The following is a 21,953-nucleotide window of genomic DNA, read 5'->3' as shown; positions in this document are numbered from 1 at the left end:
TTTTTTTTTTTTTTTTAATTTTATGATGTTAAATTAATAAATAAGTCTTCCCTGTCTGAAAGAAAAAAAAATAGAAAACATACTTCATCCTTATCCACATCTTCATGATCAATTTCAAAGGAATGTGATGGCAATTTCTCTGGTCTACACTCGTTTCTAGAAAAAGAGGAAAAAATATATTTATTTACTTATTTATACAATCATCTATCTGCTATTTCAGAGAGGCCACCATCCTGGGCCCCCATGACATCTTCAGAACACCTAGTGCTGTGATTCTACATTCCTTTAAAAATCACTATATGTACATAAAACACCTTTTTGCTTAAGCTATCTTTATCTTTCCCCGCCCCCCATCAATATGAAATTGCAACAGATTCATAAACAAGATAAAAACAAAACAAAACAAAACCACCTCCTTTCTTATTATTTTCTCTGCTCTTTCACCACAACAGGCAACGAAACCTAAACATTTTCCAGAGAGTGATCCCATTTAAGGCTTTATTAAATTAATTTAGGCTTTATTAAATTAATTAGAATGAACTGCTTAGGAGTTTTTCCTAACCAACAAAAACATTACAATGTTTTGGTAAAAGCTTCTACATTTCTTTAACATTTCAAGATTTTTTTATTATTATTCAATACGATGAGCATAGCCTTAAAGTAATATTTAAGAATACAGCGATGTCTTTTTGATGTGGTGCCATTTAAGAGCTCCATAATGCAGACTATGAAACAAAACTGAATATGAAAGAGCAAAGCACTTAAGCACTTGCTTATTTTTAAGCACATAAGTAATTGTACTGTCCCAAAGTACTTAGTGTGTTGTCGAATTAAACCTTAAGTGCCAGCCAGAAAAATGCACACGATAAAAGATATTTTTAAATGGGAAAAATAGACTTTTCTGTGGCCTGAAGAGTACCAACACTGTTTTCAAATTCTTGAAGATTAAAATCTCATCTTGAAAACTTTTACTTATGACACTGAAACCTACAAACGTCACCATGCTAAAAGCCGTGATTAAGAAGGCCAGCCTTTACAGAACTGTCATTCACCCAGACTTAGAACATGAACAAAGCAACACGACCGTGCTGTGTGCAGAAACAAATCCAAACAGAAGTTCAGAAACCACATGCTCGTAAGCTAGTTTCCTCTGTAAAGTTAGCGAATGTTAGCCCATGCTAGCATGCTGTGTTACTTTCAAAAATAAATAAAAAAGAGGTAGCTGGCCCTTTTTCATTTTCTGTTCATTCATACACAAGTTATGATCAGGAAGATGAGAATAAAAAGCAATACCCATCTCCTCTTTGCTTTTCCCATTTCAAAATCAGTTTTATCACGACTTCAACATCCCATTGTGATCAGAAAAGCCAGCATAATGAAATGCACACAGGGTACAAAAGAACACAGGACTCTTTATTCTGTTTTAGTTTGTTCCATTTCCAGTGTTTAACGTAAACAACTGATTAATATACTGCATAAAAGGAACCTTTACAACCTGTTGATACCTTTGACATCTATAAAAGCGTTAACGTGCAGAGCATTTGACAGGGAATTCCATGGCAGGTTCTCCAACACAACCAAGGACAGCTGTTAAAAAATTCTTAGACACTCTCTCCTACCCAAATGAAGACAACCCCAAAATCTCAAACCAAATCCCACATTTTATAAAACAAAACAGAAACACCACCACCAAAGCAAACAAAAAAGCCCACCACCTTTCAAGCCTTCGCATGTTTAGACCCAAATCCTTTTGGCTTATTCACGATTCAGAGCGATAAACGCACTGCAGTGCTTGTAGGGCAACCTGCCGGCACATCGCCTGATGCTGCCAGGCCACACGCCGCCGGGTAACACGTTTGCTTGAGGATCTGTACTAATAATGGGGTGAGTTACTCAGCTACTGGGAAAACAAACAAGCAAACAAAAAACACGGATGCTACAGGGGAAAGTAAAGAGCACGGGAAGGAGGAGCTGAATTGCTATGGTGTCCGGTCCCCTGCCTCCGTGACACTGCAATTCTGCCCAGCTCTGCCGCCCCGCAGCTGGAAAGCGAGCCTGTCCCACTGAGCCTCAGATCTTCTGCAAGTACGAGCACTCGGCACGTTTCTTAGAAAGAAGGAAATCCTGCTGTCCTCTCAGAAGAGCTATATGAGAGACATAAAAGGGCAGACGATCTGGTGGCAGAGCTGGCAGATCATAGAGTTGAGATGGTGTCAGTGGCTTGGGAAAGGCAGTGTGAAGTTTGCATCATTAAAAAAAGTCTTGCAAAAAGGTTTCCTTTTTTTTTTTTTTGAATAAAATATGGTATTTTTATTTTTATTTCCATCTATGCAAATTACACTCAAGAATGCATATAGGCTGCCTCAATGCCAAGGGCCAGTAATTTATGATGTGCTACCCCTACATCTACTAGCAAAACCCTGCTGTATGGACATTTCAGTCTGCAGCACCACCACAGAAACCCCTGGCGGGATGACTGGCCATCCTGCTGAAGTGCTCCCTCACTGACCACACATGAACCTCTCATACATTCAGAACCATGTAATGCTCCATGGAATATGGTTTTCTCCTTTGCTAACTTGAAACAGTTTCAGGTACGCTGCTCATCTCTCTGGGGCAGGCAGATAAAACATGGTAAAGATTTTTTTAATCTGTTGGCTTGGTATGCCCTCTTTTCCTCTGCCTACTGCCTCTTCAGACCCATATAAAAATGCAGACTTTGAAAGGAGCAGACCTAAAATACCTAGCAAGTGTTAGATTTTCATATTTTAAATGACAGCAAAAACTTTGCTAATGACTATTTCTGTTCCCAGACACACTGTCACCACAATGCACAAACTAAGCAAGCCCAGTTCTTCCTCTACCCTTCCATTTGCTAAAGAAGTCAGAACACACCATCACAAAGCATAAAAAATGGTATAAAAAGAGGTAGTGAGAGCTCACAGAGAGGAATTTAAGGGGTAGAGAGACCTGAGAAAAACCTCAGAGGAGGAACAGACTCAGAAAAACTAAAGCAATTGCTAGAATTTTGTTCGTGTTAGTGTGCACATGTCGTTGAGCTCTTCCCCAGTGTCACAGCTCTAGTTCAGTGGAAGTCCACCACGGACACGTTGAGTCCCCTGTGCCTGCTCCAGGTGGTCTGCATCACGTTGCAGCTACTTCTCAATCAAAAAGGATCAGTATTTGAAACGAACATGGATATCTGATAAAAATCTGCTATGCTATGCAGCCATTAATTGACATCTGGTATGACTGTGTCAAACACCACAGCATGTCAAACGTACCAACAATCATGAATTCCTTTCAGCACTGCTGAAGGCTGCTGGGTCCCAGTCTTTGTGTTTCTACAATTCAAAACCCCCGGAGAAGGTTCAGCACACCTTCAGTGAATGGAAATCCTTTAGCCACAGCTGGATCTGGCACCATAAACAGCGTCCTTTTCTCATGATGCAAAGCTACGACACTTAGCACTCATCCAACCTTCCCTATTACAATGATATCCTATAGAAAGAATTAATACAACGGCATGCTTGGATTTCTGATACAGCAGGACAGTAGTTTGTGCAAACAAAACAAATCCAAAAACTATGGGCATTGGGCATCCAGAGATACCATCGGTGAGAGAGAATATTATGACCAAGAAGTATCAAACCACCTCATTTTTAATGAGGAGATTTAATCTAAAAGTCTGAAGGTCATAACATGCATGTGCAAATCGAGGTCTGTTGGTATCTGGGAGGTTGTGCGATAATGGAGACATTATGAAACGTGGTGGACTTCAAACCAGCTTTGTTGAAGGTAGGCTAAGCCCAAAGCCACGGCAACTTTCAGCAAACAAGATGTAGGCACTCCTGCTGTTACTTGGCTGCTGGAGCATCAAGCGGTGCTGCAGCCCAACCACTCCTGAGTGCTGTGTTCTGATACCAGACAAACAAGATTACTAGTTATCATCCTTTACACAAGTTGGGAAAAGTACCATCTGAGACACCATAACATCCCTAGAGCATGAAGTCATGAAAGTAAATCATATTAACTATCTTAAAATAACCTTCATCGAAGAGGTGTCCATAACTGGCTAAAATGTAGTTCTGTGCCGAGTAAGGCAACCATGTCTGTCAAACGTATATTTTATAAGATGGAAGATACTTAAGGTTAAATGGAAAACTTCTGCACTGCAAACATTTTTCTTGAGCACTGAATGCTTTAATTCTATAAAATAATCAGTGCAGTAGGTAGATAAGAAAAGGTATGTTTATAACTGATTAGCAAAACTGTTTTTAATGGCTTTTTGTACTATCGCGTTCGCTCTTTGTGAATATACCAACATATAAGAGAGAATGTAGGTCTGGGGAAGGGTTAGAGCACAAAACCCTCTGAAAAACACATCAGCTTATCGATTTCTCCCACAATAGGTTTAGCTAGTACTAGGGTTGCAACCAAGCCAAATCTGAAGCACCTGTTCCTGTGGTTGGTGCTATGTGCCTGTAACCACCTTTTTCATCCAGTATCATGATTTTAACGCCTCAAATTCCAAGCAAGGAGGTGATAACACTGCTTGTCTGGGCATTCAGTGAGATCATTCACTGCTCTTTAAGAGCCCTCAGGGCACAGGATACAAACCTGCCAGAAATGAGAGTAAAGGCAGAAACCCTTTCAAGAAGGAATGAGCTCCTAAATTTCTTTATGCACATCAAAGGACTTGTTCCTTCTCCTCCCAATTTTAAAGTGCTGCCTCCAAGCACAGAAGGGAAGTACGCTTACCCAGACACCTGCCCATTTCCGCAGCCTTATATCCCAAGTGCGGTACCAGCACACACTGTATACATCGCACCCAGATCTGCGCCGTGCAGCTACAAACTCCTAAACAAAACCTTACTCCTCTGATAGACAGGGTAACTGAAAGGAGAATTAATCCCGGTTAAAGGTGAGTGACATTTATGCATTATTAAGGAAAACAGTAAGCTAGCTTCCCTGTATCAACTGCGCTTTGAATACGCAAATACGCTCTTAAGATTTGAATCAGCACTAATAGCGTTTGTTGATACTGCTGAATTCTGCAGAGTCTTGAACTTTTGCTAAAGGACCTTTTCTTCCCCTTTTTAAAAATGCAAACCACTATAAATACGGTAAAACAAGCAGAGCATAGGAGACGATAGAAAGTGCAAATATGGACACAGCTCAGCAAAATGACACAAACCTATGAGAAAAAAAAAAAAAAAAAAAAAAAAGAAGAACTTATGCTAGATCTTACTGTGGTAAGTGTCGAAAGTCTTCTGAATACTGCTCATATTTGTAGTTCACAACGTGCCACTGGGAATTGTAATATTTACAAGCCTAAAGAGAAAACAACAATAACAACAATTACTATAACTTCTCAGACTCAGAAAAGTCTAGAAAAGAAAAAAAATAATAAAAAAAAGCTGAGGGAGTCCTTTTTGGTAGAGAAGAACATATCCTTCTCTTTTAGGCCTGGGTTGAAGGAAAGTGAGTATCAGATGTTTCTACATTGTGAAGCACAATTTCCCTTTTAAATCAATTGCTCTGAATCATACGAGACTGGAGGGGGGATGGGGGAGCTGAAAACAACAGCCTTCACTGGTTCTCATACCCTACTTTGTAAACACCCTTAATTAATATCCTACTTTGTTAGCACCATTAAATAAAAACACCACCAGCCCCTCAAAAGACGCTATCCAGTTTAGGCCTCTATTTCTCCTTCTGACTGATCTTCATTCTTTTACCGTTCAGGAATATATTAATAGGATTATTTCTCACCAGGGTCTCGTTTTCCCCCTCACACTGAATTTGCTCAGTCATCTCATCATTTCCTTGCAGTGCTTATTTTCTAACAATAACCTTTTAGCTGGTTTTGTATCTCTTCCGAAATTGTCCTTAACATAAAAATCTCCCTTAATAAGGGAATCAGACCTGAACAAAGACTGTGCTGAAGGGTTTTAGTATGCTGACAAATAAACCAGAACTACTGTGACTTACTCACTACAGAACTTTTATCAATGCAATTAAACACAACACGACATTGTTAGATGCAACAAGAGGCATGAGGTACGTGTTTATTGAGAACGTACACACAGAGAACGAGACAAATGGCACAGCAGGATTTCCAGCAACAGAATGCAAAATGAAGTGCTAACTGTACAGTACGCTGAAGAATTTTCCCCAATATTGTACTATTTTCTCCCCACTCTTCACTTGAACATTAGCACCAGCCCAAACAAGATGGACAGGAAAGAAAAATAAAAATAAATAATAAATAATAATAATAATAAAAAAGCCTAAAATCTAACAGCAAAAGCTGCTGCTGAGGAAGATAGGGAAAAGGAGGAAAGTCATAAAAGGAAAATGGTAGAGATCTATGGTAGAGAAAGAAGCAGCAGCATAAAAGGTAATTTCATCTAAGGTGAGAACAGGAACAAGTCTCACCGAAAGGCGCGGAAAGGATGAGATTGCAGGAGGCAGAGAGAATGGAACAAAAGACAGATCAAAGAGACTGGAATGCAAAAAGCTAAGCAGAAAGAGTAGGAGAAATGGCAAGAAGGGGAGAAGATAGGTTACTCCAACTGGGAATATTTGATCTCTTTCTTGCCAGCCTCTTCTGATGTTCCCATGGGAGTCACTGCTTTCACAGCGATCTCCACCTCGGAAGGGACAGCAAGGGGATTTACCAGACTGCTGGAGCAAAACCCAAAATGGACTGAAAGCCTAAAGGTGGTGTTCTCTAAATTACTCAGCACTGGCTTAACAAATCTCCTTTTTAAGTCTTGCGTATAGCATTGTAGCAGACTGATTATGCATCTTACGAGGTCAGATCTGAAGCCTACACCACTCTGATGTTGTTCTATGTTGCTCTGCCTTTGAATAGACAAAAAAATAAAGGGAAAAAAAATGAGAAAAACACAACCCAGTGCTTCTTCTTGCCACTCTTCAAGAAGTGACACTGTCACTTTTGTGTTTGTGTGTCCTAAGTTTCATTAAACTATTTAATAGTCACCTGGGTTATAGGAGTACCCTTACAAGAGCAACACGTCCAATGGCTGTACAGGAGCCAATGAACAGCTCGTGCATTGGGTGTTGCGAGGAGGAGCACAGACCCTTCAATTCACACTTCACTCTCTCTCTACTTGGCAAATGAAAAATAACTGAGCCTTCTCCTGAAAGGATGGCTTTTCCCCCATGGTACTTTCATCACCAAGTATTCTACTTAACAGATGCAATTAGTGTCCACAGAGAATTCTCCACATCGGCTTTAGTGCAAACATTGCAGGCTGATGTGTTCCCAAAATAGCACTTTCTCTTCTGAATATCCCTTACTGTGTTGACATCTAAAAGTTTTTTTATTGGAAATTATTATTGGAAATTGAATTTTAGTAATGAGGAAAAATACCCGTGAGGAGCAAGAAAAGCCTTTGTGGAGGCAGAGGTTTCACCAGGAGCCCAGAACCGGCAGAGAGCGGAGGCACCGCTGCACAGCTGTTGAGCTCAAGTGGACTTGGTGGGGGAGGAAAAATACAAACTGAAATGGAAGCTCTGGGACGTGGGAGGGCTGGCACATGTTTGCATGAACTTTCCTATTCTGCTGTTGACCAGGCAGGCTGTACAGCCCGTTCCCAATGGGAATATCAAATTCCAATTATTTTCCCCCTTGCCCAGCAGGTCCAACTTTTCCTTAAAGAGGCAGACTATCCTGCAAGCTTTTTTCACCTGCATCTTCTTAGCTCTTGTTCTGGTGGTGGCAGTGTGGTGGCTACCGCAGTGAGAGAGGAGCTTAATAAAGACTTGCCCTGCAATGCAAACGAACCTTTTGGATGAAGAAAAAAGAAAAAGGAAGTGAGATAAGCACAACTGAAGCAAACACTTGAAAGCAACTGGAGTTTCTTTCCTCCTCTCTAAGACAGTGTTGGGTGTGCAGTCTTGGGAAATACGGCCACACATATGACAACAGGCATTTGTGGAACAACCCGGCCTCCTGCGGAGAAACCCAACGCATGGAGCGGTTCTGCCACCTCTCAGTGGCACCTCAGCCCTGAGGAGTTAAGTGGAAAGCAGGAGGTGTTGAACAGGGAAGGGCAAGTGCAAGGGCTTGGAAAGAGAAAGCAAAGAGCATCCAGAGCTGGAGGCAGCCACAGTTCCAAAGGGGAAGCTGCAGAGCGTGCTGTGCTCTGCCCCAGGGCCCGTGACACGCTAATAACACCTTCCCTGCCGCTTCCCCTTCCTGGGACCTTTCCTGCAACAATCAGAGGACACCGCAGGAGAAATTGGGAAGGTGGAAGGAAGGTGCTGTGACAGCCCCAGCTAAAATTCTGCTCCCCCATGCCCACCGAGAGCCAGCAGCCTCTCAGCCAGCTGCTGGCAAAGACCTCCACCTTAGGGCTCTCAGAGCTACTTCTATACCAACACAGGTCACATATACAGCAAAGAGCAGTGACACAGAACAGCAACAAACCACAACATTAAAACACACTATTATTTTTAAATATTAAGCATTAAATATTTACCCCTTCTGCTATCAAAACACCCACTGGAGTTTAATAATACATGGCATTGTCCTGATGCTACTTTTCTTTGAAATATTTAAAACAGATTTTGAAGTCAGGAAATTCATTGTGATGAAAAACAATAAAACTTTGTGACATTTATCAACAGGAGTTCCCATTTTGAAATGTGTAAGTGCAACGAAGATTAGACAGTGCATAAAAATCCTAAGAAAACAACTGAGCTGACACACAACCACCTTCAGTATTCAGTGGCTCTTCTAACGTTATAATTAATAAAACTGATGTTTAGTCGTTACTTAAAGGTTCTGTACAGACAAACGGCAAAAATCTCAAATAGAAAAAACTGCCAGATGAATGACAAGGGCTCTAAAAGACTGAATGTAACTGACAACTCCAACCTTCCTTTCTAGAAAACCTATACAGGAAATGAAGTTTCAGTATTATTACACTGTTACTTCATTTTGATGCAATGCTTTTCAGCCAGCATAATCCCTCCTGCGTGAGGACTACAATTACACCCAGAAGTGAAAAGGAGCCAGCGCTGGGGTGCAAGAAAGCTCCTCTGAGTGTCAGGAGCTCTCCCCAGGAAGCTTGTTTCCTCGCTGTCCTCATTGCTCAGAGTCATTTCTGTAAGCTAAAACACCACAATCTGACATCAAACAGTACGTCAGCAGACAGGTCTGAGTTGTGCTGCATGTGGAAGGGCAGCCTGCTATTGGCATGCCCTGTTCCTGGTGTCTAGATTCCCTGATGGCGCTGGCAGACGGAGGTATGTCAGGCTGGATCAGGAGCCTGCCTGGGAGGGAGGGATGAGATGGCTTCTCAGCGGCCTCTCTGGGTTTACCTTCTGCAATTACAACGAACAATCCAAAGAAGCCTCTTCAGCAAGGTGCTCTGTTCTGCTCCTGCCCCTGCAGAGCTCCCAGCACATCCCTCCTCACCCTCGTGGCCAACACCTCTATAACATACTTGCCAAAAACAGTTTTGCAGGGAGCACCTGGCTCAAGTTGATTTAAGAAAGGACAGGTGAAAAATAATATTTACTTCCTAGAAGATTTCTAGAATTTTATTCAGATACACACAAAAATAGTATGCCTTATGTGTATATACATGTATACTCTGCACATGCTGACCTCCTGCAAGACATTATGGGATCAAACATGTTGCAATCACATAGCTTAAGTTCCCCAAACGAAGTACAGCTTTGCATTGCAAAATGCACCGTCCCCTTACATTGCCATATGAAACGTGGAAAACAAATGGAGGATTGCCAATTGATCTCCATATTTGAGAATACAAGAGTTGGAAAAGATTACATTATGCCCGTTTTCACCATCTAAAAGGAAGATTTTTATATTGTTTCTTGTGGAATGAGTCTTTTTGACAAAATTATAGCCCATGAGGGCAATAATGGTTGGCATAAATGCGTGCAGCAGGCTCAGGGGTGAGAAAAATTCAGAAGACAGGAGGAAACAGGATGGTACAGAACAGAATTCCGGGAAGTTAGGAGCACTTCAAAAACAAATATTGAAGACAATTTTATTCTGGCTTTTAAAGTTCTGGAAACTTCACTTTTCTTGCAACCTTAGCTCTTGCTGCGTAAGGAAAGTTAGGGTGGAAAAGTCCATAAGGAAAATATCTTAAGAGAGGTACAGCTATAGCAATGATAGATTCACAAAGAACTGTATTTAGAATATACCTAAGTATAAATGAATATTTATACTAACGAGGATTCATATTAATGAATATATGAGGAATAATATGAGGATTCATATTAATCAATCATAAAAGGTAAAATTTTCTCTTTGCATCCTACAAAAATATTTAGTTATCAAAGAACCATTTAAATACTCAATAAAAAAAAAATAATCTTCATTTTACAGTCAGCAAAACGCCGACCACTAGACATCTTAAAGTAAATCCTTCTGTCCCACTCATTACTGTAATATCTGAACATCACCAACGGTACCTAGACCGAAAGCTGTTACAAGGGTGTTATCATAGCAGTCTTACACTCTTTTTAAATCGGGCAGCAGTACTTCATGGACAAGACCACCTGAACAACACCAAGTGTCCAGAAGGATGAAACAGAAGATGATCATGCACCCAAGCTATCGAAATGGTTTCAATGCTATGTCCTCACACCGTGCCATATTCATCTCACCTTCAGCTGCAGACCCTTAATGCGTAGTCAACTGACTCAGCTCCATGTCTTTGTGTCACAGCTTCCTAACTACTGAGAGAGTGAAGTGTTCATCGATGGTTGAACACAGTCTTTACCACTTGGGGGGAACACCAAATGGCTTCGGAGAGATGCAGCTGTACATTGCCTTTGTACAGCTTCACCAACAGTCCGATCAGGGATCAGACATTTAATGCTAGTTTTAATCCTGGCTCCAGACGATCAAGTATGTACAAGATGGATTCCTTTGCTGTTCACAAGACCATTGCGTATCTGAAGGAAGAGAAGCTTCCTTCACTGTGTGAAGTGCTGGGGTTTTCACAGCTCTAAAGAAAGAAGTGAAGGTCACCAGCTCCAGCCCTGCACAGCCACCCAGAGCTGCTGGACACCGGGTCAGAACAGAGACTGCTGCTGGGTCCGTACAGACTGGGGAAATTGCTGCAGAGGACTGTAACCATAGATCTTCACAGCACCTCAGGCTCAGTTTTACTTATTTTTGGACTAGAAACCATCTTCTTCCTGGAGCTTAATTTGTTTTATATATTGCTTTTGGCTTTGTGGCAGAAGTGGAACATATGGATTACTACTTTAAAAGAGGGTCACATCCTGCCATTATTCCATGCACAGGCTTAGTCCTGTAGTACTGCTTTTTCCACTGCTTTCCTCCCCTCTCCTGCTCCCCTTGGCTTACTGGTATTGCAGAGAAAGCAAATAGAGCTGCTCAATATGTATTTTATCAGGTTGTCATTAGCATCCCCCTGGAGTTCTCTGCTGTAATGATTCCCAGATTCCATGCACTAATGTTCCATTTTTAGATCCACCACTTTCCCTGTAAAGCAGTGAGGACAGTGCTGGCCTTGCAACTTGAGGAACCTTAAAATAAAAAGCAGACCCCAAAGTGTTGAAAAGGCAGTGAGAATTCTGGGAAGGTAGATTATTCCATAAGCCGTGTTATCTTTTAACCCTCCTGTCATTGCAAAAGATGGCATGGGTCAGGCAATTTGAGCTGGCGGTAAGTTGCTACTGCTCTTTCTAGACCTGCTGCTAGAGAGAAATATTGCCTATAAAATGTCATGTTGCATAGAATTTAACAGCTATATTTCGTTCCAATATTGGATTTTTCTTTCTAACCCACTGTGTCTGTCTGTAACTGACTTTTCATCTGCAAATTATCTTGTGGTTATGCTCCATGTGAAATAGCCCATACTCAAAGTAGGAAGCCAGGTGTGCAAAACCCCAGGCTGTGAAAAAAAGGCAGAGAACACATGGATTACTAGCTCATTATTAAGTGAGTGTGCTTGTAATTCAATTTCTTATAGAAGTTGGCTGACAATTCGATTCCCTAAATCCGTTCTGCTAATGGAAATGGCGGGCTATATTTCAAATCCGTAGTGAAAGATTGAGAAAATCCAGAGAAGTGGCTGAAGGAAACTCCTTGGAGATGTTGGGTGTGGAATTCAAATGTCTTTCAAAGTAATAAAATTAGTAACAAGCCCAAATATCCCCGAGGTAGTAGGAGAGCAAGCAGAATCTTCTTTTTTTTAATCTGAGACCACATCTGGAAACAATACAATTATATTTTTTAAAAAGAGATAGCAGGAAATCATGCCTAGTGGGGTTCTAACTGCCACTGAAGAACTTTGCTTGTCTTTCTCCTATAAAGGCAGAGCAACCTCCAGATACTGACAATAAATATAAGCCTCTACGCATCCTTCATAGTGCACCTCTTCCTCATAGTGGTAATGTACACCTCAAATACATAATAACTAAGCATCTAAAACCACATCAAATATATACGCATATATATATATGTATATTGTGAAAAGTTACCGATATTTTCTAAGCTTGGAGCATTCTGGGTACCATTGATTAGCACTAACGTAAAAATACCAATACCAATGGGCTAGCAGTGACAGGGAATGAAGCTGGAGAATAGCAGAATGAGGGATAGATTCAGGGCATTTGTAGTTTTTCTAGACACAAATATAGAAGAGCTAGCACTTGCAGACATGCTGTTAACCTCCTGGAGCGGTGTTTTACCCCCCCCCCCCCCCCCCCCCCCCCCCCAGCCCCCCAGCCTCCCTTCTGGCCTCCAAAAATCAAGCCTGATTCAAATCACCTAAACAATATTAAAACAAAGAGAATGTTCTCTATTAACGCATCAATATCCCCAGAAAACCTTGTCTTTATTTGAACAGTAAAGGATACAGACATTAGATATTTACCTCTTTAACAAATAAACTTTCCGCTTTTTGTTCTGCATCTTCAGGTACAGAAGGATACAGCGTCCTGATTTCCAGTGAAATTGTGTCTGTCTGACGTAAACAAACAAAAACACAAATTAGCTAGGATGACAGAACAGAAGTTTTGTCCCATGAAGACAACAGAACCAGTATTATTACTGCTTGCATTTTTCTTTCTCTTTTTTTCTCCATGCAGACAATACACGTACACACCAAAATCCCTCCCTCCCACATTACCAATACTATCAGCTAAAGCATTCATTAACAAGCAAGAGCAGTGTTCAAATAGACTTCCGGGAACAGCATTTTTCCAAGCAGACTCGGATCCAGTGAGAAGTGGATCTCCAGAAGGCCTCCACAACAGGCCGGGCTTCCCTTAGTCCCCTCCAGGCTGAGGAGAGGCCAGGGCCACCGGCAGTGCTCCTCTGCATGACCCAGGACCTCCATGGGGCATCAGGCAAGTCAGTCCCTAGGCAAAAATCACGAGGGGAGGCTTTGGGGCTCTTGGAGTTAATCCACAGATCAGGCCCACTCATCTTCTCCACTGTAAGGTGAAAAGCAAACCAGTGGCAGCACACCCCGGCAGACCAGATTTTGCCCTCGGTTACAAGGGAATAACTCCACTCGAGGTAACCTAAGGCTGAAACCAAGATGAATGTCATCTCACAGCTCATCGTCTCTTCCCTTACAGAACGGCACGTGATTTCCAGGGGAAGGCCTGCTGCCTCTGGCTGGGTTAATGAGGAACCCGCTGCTTTCTACGGTCACGAAGCAGCCTGCAGCACCCAGTGCTAACAGATAGCAGAGGGTCTGTTTCATGTCCCCAGTCTCAGACTAAAAAGGGATTGTTCTTCTCCATGAACTGAAGCTCCCAGACTGCGTGTGACAGTCACCTGGCTGTTACTGACAGCATTGCTCTTTGCAGCTTACAAACACCACGCTGGTTCCTCCTGTGGCTTTTCCTATGAGTGATTCTGAGAGAAAGGCATACATCACACAGGCAGATGCAGACATCATGGGGTTCCCCAAACTTTTTCTGTTTCAGCTGGATAGCTGAGGATAGAGCACAGACAGATCGCTTGGGCTCTGACAAGCAGTGATGGTCCCACTGCGGTATGAATAAACCCTGTTGTTCTGATAAACAACACAAACCTTCCTAAATGTGGGTTACAAGGCTCTCTCTTTGTATTACCAAAGCACACATGCAGGGAGGATTTACACAGTCATTTAGTCTATGAATAAAAGAGACAACCAATGGAGAAATATGGATTTTGAGGCCATACTTAGTGATAGTGAAGGTTGCCAAATCCTTCACTGCTTAGGGACTTCCCAGCAGTGCCCACAGCCCCTGGAAAACACTTGCTTAGTTATTTCACACGTGTAACATTTCTAGTCCCTTTTTTTAAGCAGTGCTGAGAAGATGTAATCTCTGAGCACAGCTGAAAACCCACAGATGTGGCATCGTGGGACCCTTCACCAGTCTGGGGCCCAGCCACCAGCAGCAGAAGCCACAAAATACGCATGTTGCCCTTCCACGGCACCACGGCTGCTAAAGATGATCAGCAGACACAAGGTAGAGTGGGAGGACACAGAAAAGAGATGTGATGAACTCTGTACCTTGCACTGACCCTGTTGGGACGGTGACTAAGCTGCAGAGAGACCGATGACCTCTTCTGCTTGACCACAATAAAACATATTTGCCCTGCACACTATGCAAAAGGGAGTTTTCAGTATTTAAATAAAATGCATACCATTTTTTTAAACCTAATGCAGCAACACTTCCTGTCAAATGCTATCAACACACTGACCAAGGCAGCTCAACATTTTCCTAGGGGGGTTGCCGTGCCTGCCTTCCCTCGGAGCTCGTGTGAGAGGTTACAGGACTGCAGCAGAACAAGAGCTGGATCTGCAATCCATGGCTTCGCGTGCAGCACTCGCCCCCACCTTTCTTTCCAATGAGATTGCCCTTTGGAGGAAAGAGACAGCTGTGCAAAACTGAGGAATCGCTAACACGGGGCTTGTTGCACTTGCAGGCTTTGCCAAAGTATGCCGTGGGTTCACTCACATAGAACTGTGTCATGACAAATGTTGTGTATTGTTATATTTAAACTTGTTTTAAAAACTACAAAGCACTTCCCTTCTGAGAATTAGTTATGATCAACCACCGAGCTGCAAAAGCCTTGCCACAAAAACACTTCCTGTTCATAGCTGATTACTTCCAAAGCTCAATGCCCTTAAAGGCTGATCTGCCATAGCATTTGTTCACTGAAGCCTGTTTACTTCAAAAAACAACCACATTTCAACATCAGATTGAATGCTGAAGGGTCAGTAAAAATAAAGGATTTTACTTAAATTCAGCATTTGTAACTGTCCTTACTGCAATCTCTTTTTCTGTTTAGGCAATCATAGCTTTGGTGCATTCAGATCGAAGGTTAAAAGGCTATCTTCCAGTTTATGAACGCAGAGACTCCGATAACCATAGATTGCAGATATTAACAAAGCCACAGCCTTCCGGGCATCGATTTTGTATAAATATCCTATATCCACCAATGACTTCTGGCATGCAGCCAGCATCTCATTTGCATAAAGCTTTCGCCCCAAGTGTTTGATTAGTTATAAGGTGCGATTTAATTAAGCACCCTCTCTTGCTACACCCCCTGAAGAATGCTTCTGCAGTGAAAACCACAGGCTAATATTGTTCCCTATCAATGATTGATTAGGAGTAATATTTTCAGACAGGGTGCACTTCCCACCGACACGGCAAGTGTAGGATGTGAAAATGGAGTTCAAACTGCGTTAGGCATTTCAAACATTTGCACTCTGAATCTAACAGCTTTTAGTCTGAAAGCATGTAACCAATGGTTGAATCTTTAGACAGATACATCAGAAATGATTACACTTACTTCCTGGAAAGGCAGCCCTTCTAAGAGAGCTAACCGCATGCCGGCAGAAACGTTTGTATCTGTCAATGCTTAGATTCAGTCTCTCCAAAGAAAAGCTGCCCAGACCCATTTCCATTCAAGTAAACAGCTTTCCTTAACACCAGTGAAAACTGCAACGAGTTAGTCCAAATTAAAAAGCAAGGGTCAGGTGGCACTCTGCAGTACAAACACTGCTGCTGCACGAGGCTGCCAGCAGGCTGCTGCCGGCCCTCCTAGCACAGACCTCGCCGAGGAGGTGCAAGCGCAGGGCAAAGGGAAAGGAAAGCAAACACGGGGCATGTTTGAAGGTCACGGGAACACACTCGGCGTTAGCAGCTGTGCTATCATAATGTGTGCTTTGCTAACTGCTTTACTCTCTGTTTTTAGGAAGTCAAAGTGCATCCATCCAAGCCCAGCTGCCATTCACTTTCCTGCTACGCCCACCTGACGTGAGTTTGTGTGAGAAAGGTCCCATATCACGTTGTCATGAGTAATGGACCAAACTTCTGCTCTTCTCCAATGAGTAGATACTGCCTACCGCACGGGAAAGCGGTAGGTAAGTCACGTGCTATTGAAGAGAAGCTGCTAGTCCACCACGGTAACTCTGCTGATGGCAGAAACAAGTCAGGTGTACAGGGTGATTTCCAAGGAGCTCCCAGCCCCTCGTCAGAGCTGCCCTACAGCACACATTCACTGTTCCACGCGAAGAAGCAATGGTTTTGCTCACTCTCTGGGGTCACTTGCATCAGGGTCCCTTGTGAACATCTGTACCTGCACAAACAGCTTTTGTCCCTGCACGGCGGTTTCACGATTAAAAAATAGGGAGGTTTTGGCTCTTCCTTATTCAGAACTTTAAAAAATAGAAATAAAAAATAGCCTGGAAACAGTCACACCTGCTCTGACAGCGTGCATCAGCACTACACAGCCCCTCTTCTGAGTCCTCTGAGATACTCAGAGGGCACCTGGGGGAGCTTTCAAAAGCCCAGAAGAGCCAGGAGCACACAGACAACTTGGACAGGTTCTCCATTCCCAGCTTGCAGAGGTAGGCGTTGTCATCTTACACATCCTAAATCTAGGCAATGATACTGTTCGTCCTATTGCAGGTTCAAATTGGATGTATTTATACAATTAGTTTAAGAAAGTCTGATTCCTAAACAGATTTTTATTTTCATACATTTTTAAAAAGGAAGGCGTGAGGAGAAAGAGGAACAAATTTTCGCAACACAGAATTTAGCATTTTTTTAAACCTGTTAAATACTTTCAGCTGCCTTTTAATGACAAATAACATTTATCAACATGTAACTATCATGTCTTTACCTATCAAACCCCAACACAAGCATGGTGTTAGCAGAGAGGTGCTGCCCTAAGGGAGGGTACCACTGATACCACAAGAGACTTGAGATCCTGGAGAGATTTAACAAGAGACTGCTGCGGGCTCGGTGAATTTTATAAGGATGGTGACAAGAAGAAAGGACGGAAAAGTACTTAGGAAAGGATATGGCAAGCATTTTGACATGAAGGCCCTTAGGAGCAGAAGTACAAATGTACGGTAATGGAGCCACGCAAGACCAAGAGGTGAAACACTAAAGATGAGAGGAAGGAAGATCTGAATGAAGTTGTCACATTCCTTTCATGGTCTCCTTTCTGGTAAATGCATAGGAGGAAAGTGAGAAACAGGAATGGCAGACAGTGGTTTCTGTCATCAAGGGCGTGTGGCCAGGTCTGGGATAACAGAAGTTGAATGGCACACTGCAATCCCAATATGAGGGTAATGCAAACCTACCAGCACCATGACCAAGCATGTACTTTTATGATTATAACAAGAAGGACAAACTCCCACTTACTCCCAAGTATGCTGCACGCTCACACTCATGACAAGGAGCTCCTGTGAAGCTGTGCAGATCCTTCCCCCGCGTAGTTGCTGCATTGCTACAAATGCAAAGTTTTGTAGGAGGAATTTGCACTGGCCATTGTTTCCCAGAACAACAACAAAAGGACAATTTGTTTACGGGATCCAGGAGCAGAGCTGCATGCTATTTTCAAAGGGAAATTGGACTTTGGGCAGGCAGGAGCAGCGTTAGCAAGCAAGGCACTGCCAGGAAAACAAGAAGTGGAACTGATAGGATTTTTTTTTAAAATAATTATTAGGCACAGTCACAAAAACATGAAGCATCTTTTCCCCAGCTGGAGTTAAACTGCAGAATGCATCTTCATAACACATGCTGAATTCCTCTGTTGAAATGCAGGGACATGGAGGAACATCAGGTTCAGACTGATACCAAGATGCCAAGAAGGCTTTGCTGTCCCACAGACTTCTTGTGGGATGTTGGAAGTGACTTACAAAGGCCTTGTGGGAATAACTGCATTACTGTTAAATACTACAGATCCAGAAAGGGCACATCAGTGTTAAAAGCCAAATTTTCTCTTATGCTAACTACTTCACCTCCCACATTTGCTTGGGTTTCACTCTTAATAAACTTTTGCTAACACAGGCCCAAAGTGGGGCTGCATCATCACTGAGCTATGAAGTCTGAAGCAATTCTAATCATTGCTTTTAAACAGTAACGTCCACCATTTCCTGGGGCATTATCACATTAAATAACACTCAGAGCCAGCCTGAGCATCTCCTAATTCAGTCAGACCTGGATCTCTTTCTACTCAAATGGCTGACCCAGACTGCTGTGCACAGGTGATATTTCAGCAGGAAGGAGCAGCGCTATAAATAGATGCTCTGCAGCTGAAAAACCTGTCTGCTATTGAAGCTCTGCAGCCCTGTCTGGTGACATAAGCTCTTGTTACTGCAGCCGACTTCAACAAGAAGATAACAAAGAAAAGAGACTGTTTTATTGCAAGGCAATGGACCTACCTCTGCCTCTGCTCTTTTATGAGTACAGGTCATCCCTACCATGCAAGTACCTCTCTGTGGTTTTTAATTGTTATTATTTTACTGAGTACACTGTGCTTTGCAGTTATTCTCCATAACACAGAGGAAACAAAATAGAAGTAACTGCACTAAAGGCCAGGCTGCAACTGCTAAAAATGAAATTAAAATAAGGATATGAAAATATGGTTTGACAGGCAGAGGTCTGGAGCAGAAGGACATGATTCTTCTTTTGCTGAGAAGAAACAGCTTCTTTTGCTCTGCTGACTTGGGCTCAGTTACTCTAAATCCAGGGGCTCAGGGGCCTTGTGACAGCACACAGTAAGTCTAGTCAGCTTTATAATGCTAAATTTCAATTTCATAAATTCACAAATGTGCAAAATGGATCAAGGAATTAACGGTGATGTGGAAATGTATTCTGTTCAGTTCTCTCTCAATCCCACGAGCACATTAACTCAGTTAATGCCACCAAGGAAATAGAGCCATTTAGTAAAACAAAGCAGTCTATTAGATTAAGCTGCCCCCCCAGGACAGCAGCAGTGCCATGAGCTGATGGGAAGGGCTCTCACACAGCAGTTACAATCGGTCACAGATTGAAATGTATTTCCATTAGAGAACGCCTATTTATCAAAATCTTTCGCAGAGATTGGTTGATTCTGAAGAAGTTGCTGTAAGGTGTGGGCAATCTGCCAGCTTACTTGCCTGGCAGCATGTCTCCCAAGCCTCCCTGCAGGCAGCCCCTGCCCTCCTGAGCCACCCCTGCCCCAGACTTCCAGATTTTTGATTTCTTTGCAGCTCAGCAGGCCGAGCACTGGGGAACCATGGATGAGGTCAGGCAGCCTCGCGGCTGTGGGCTCTGCTACCCACAGCCTGTCAGCATCACACCACAGGGGCTGCCTTGGGCACTGGGGACTCCGCATCCCCATCGCTCAGGGACAGCTTGCCAGATCTCCATCCCCACTGGAGAGAAATTTGAGAAAGCCCCAAAACCAAACAAAATTCAAGTCTGTTCAGGTTTACCCTTTTCGTGGAAACTCAAGTTGCTGACGCAGCTGGGAAATATGTTACAGCTGCCACCCAAAAAGTCTGACTGAGCAGAAGTCCAAGAGACATTGGGCAACTCTAGTGGCCAACTATATCCAATAGAATATAGGATCAGATTGATTTCAAGTAAATTATGGAAGTATAATTCAATTAGATTATAATAGTAAGGAAAAATTCCAGCACAGGCTAAACTGCCCCTGTGTTGAGCAAACAAAGTACATGTTATGGAATAAAACATTTTATGAGGTCTTGAAATATGTTTGGGAACAACCAGGGCTTTGTGCTGTATCTAATACTGAATTATAAACTCACTCATGTACGAATGTCAGGGAAAAAAAAAAGAGTGAATTTGGTAGGAGAGGAGTAAGGAGCTATGTGTAAACTAAGAAAAATCTTAGAGAGCCCTGGGGACACTTCTGTGTCTCCCTCTAACAGTGAGGGTAAAATAAACAAGTAGACAAACTTAAGAGAAAGAACAACACACATTTGCCTTGTACTTACTGAAAAGTCATCATCAGGGAACAATATCAGATCTTTAAACAGGCTATCCCCAATATTTTTTTCAATTTCTGTGATGACAGCTTCATAATCCAAAGGCTCCAAGAGTTTGGGTTTTTCCTGCTGTAGAGAAAAAAACAGATCAGGTAATCTCGCTACACTCAAATTCTCCCCCCCTTTTTTTCCCTGTATAAACAGAGATCTGCATTTTTTATTTTATTTTATTTACATCAAAATATGAATGATGACCCTCCCACCTCTCCATAGCTTGCTGCAGCTGAGCTGATTCATAGAAGCAGAAGTGAGGAAGCTGGGCCAGTCATAATGGTTGTTCTCAACCTGATAATTCAAGGGCCATTTGTCAGCTCATTACAGAGACTAAACCCACCACATTGTCTGTCATTCCCTGGAACACTCTTTCTCTGTAAATATCTGTAGAACAATAGACAGATGGACGCAATTTGAATGGAATATAAATATTATTTAGAGCTAATATGTTGTAGAGTAGAAGTTGTATTTTACCCACTGTTCTTGCACTGTGCTATTCAGAATAATATAAAGCTGCTTCTCCCTCTTAGCTAGACCAAAACCATGGTGTATCAGAAAAGAAAGCTTCTACATCTCCATAAACCAAAGTTCTCCAAAGGACAATCTGATGATTGTCCACAGCATATGGTTTATACATATAATATACACATGGTCCATCGTACATGTGATGGTCCAAAGACAGCAGTTGCTCCCTCTTTTAACTTTGTTCTCAAGAGTTCCTCCTTTTTCCGTAATTACAGACATCTCAAAATTTTACCCTGGCCCTTGTGTACACCTTTCCCTTCTACATTAAGTTCAAACCCTCGTTTGTATCAAATGGATCTATGAAAAGTTTAATTAAGTATCAGCAATACAGACACAATATAGACCAAAACACGGAGATACAAATGCTCCTATGAAGTCATTCAATGGCTGTTCAGCTTATCAGACACAGAATAACCATGGACCTCCCCCAAGGTCTCCCAGTCCAGCCTGTTATTCAAAGGGGGGCAAATTGGATCAGGAACTTGCCCAGACGAATCCTGAAAACCTCCAAGGATGGAGACGCGATTTAAAAAGTTGTAGCTGTTCCTTCAACAGTTCAGCCTAATACCTACCTCTCTTAGTTGTGCTTGCCAGCTTAAAAGTTAATAAATTTCTACTAGTCAGCAATATTTAGTATTCACAGGCCAAAGGCAGTATTGACTGATGTTGAGATATTAAAGACATAAAAAATAGATAAGATCAACAAATAACAGTAATAAATAGAGCTTTTTTGAAAGCTCTTTCCCAAAGACACTGGCTCATGAATATTGCTGTAGGATGCGAGGGAAAGGGGAAAAATAAACAATATTTGGCCTATCTAAACATGGTGTAACGACCAACTTCAGGAAGCCACTAGAAGAGCTATTCCCATGAAATAAAATAAGAAGGGCTTATAACCCGTGGATACTGTACTAGATTCCCTCTTGGATGAACCTGGAGACCAGGATAGTTGTCCAACTTGTGTCAGAGTCATGAAAGGGACACTGAATTAGAAATAAAATTTGGGACTGTTTAACAGGAAAACAGGACCAAAACCTTATCTTTAGAAAATACACTGTAAAACAGAAGGCCCCAAAGAGGAGAATCATCTTTAAGACT

The 21,953-nt window shown here is 42.2% G+C and overlaps 1 protein-coding gene across 18 annotated transcripts in view; it reads right to left on the bottom strand.

Moving 5' to 3' along the window:
* DOCK10 (dedicator of cytokinesis 10) overlaps nucleotides 1–21,953 on the bottom strand; it is a 153,080-nt gene that overhangs the window by 77,901 nt on the left and 53,226 nt on the right. For 14 of the 18 annotated variants that reach the window (XM_035335209.1, XM_035335218.1, XM_035335214.1 and 11 more), the window contains exons 2-5: nucleotides 20,286–20,405; nucleotides 12,921–13,010; nucleotides 5,252–5,334; nucleotides 84–156 (exon numbers count right to left, since the gene is read on the bottom strand). In XM_035335209.1, the coding sequence (XP_035191100.1) occupies nucleotides 84–156; nucleotides 5,252–5,334; nucleotides 12,921–13,010; nucleotides 20,286–20,405 (366 nt within the window). The remainder of the gene's footprint in view (nucleotides 1–83; nucleotides 157–5,251; nucleotides 5,335–12,920; nucleotides 13,011–20,285; nucleotides 20,406–21,953) is intronic. The other 4 variants (XM_035335211.1, XM_035335215.1, XM_035335201.1 and 1 more) reach the window with 1 other exon arrangement.

Source organism: Oxyura jamaicensis, chromosome 9 (genome assembly GCF_011077185.1).
Source record: "Oxyura jamaicensis isolate SHBP4307 breed ruddy duck chromosome 9, BPBGC_Ojam_1.0, whole genome shotgun sequence".
NCBI lineage: Eukaryota > Metazoa > Chordata > Aves > Anseriformes > Anatidae > Oxyura > Oxyura jamaicensis.
Note: the sequence above shows the minus strand (reverse complement) of the source record. Positions and strands in the feature narration are given on the sequence as shown.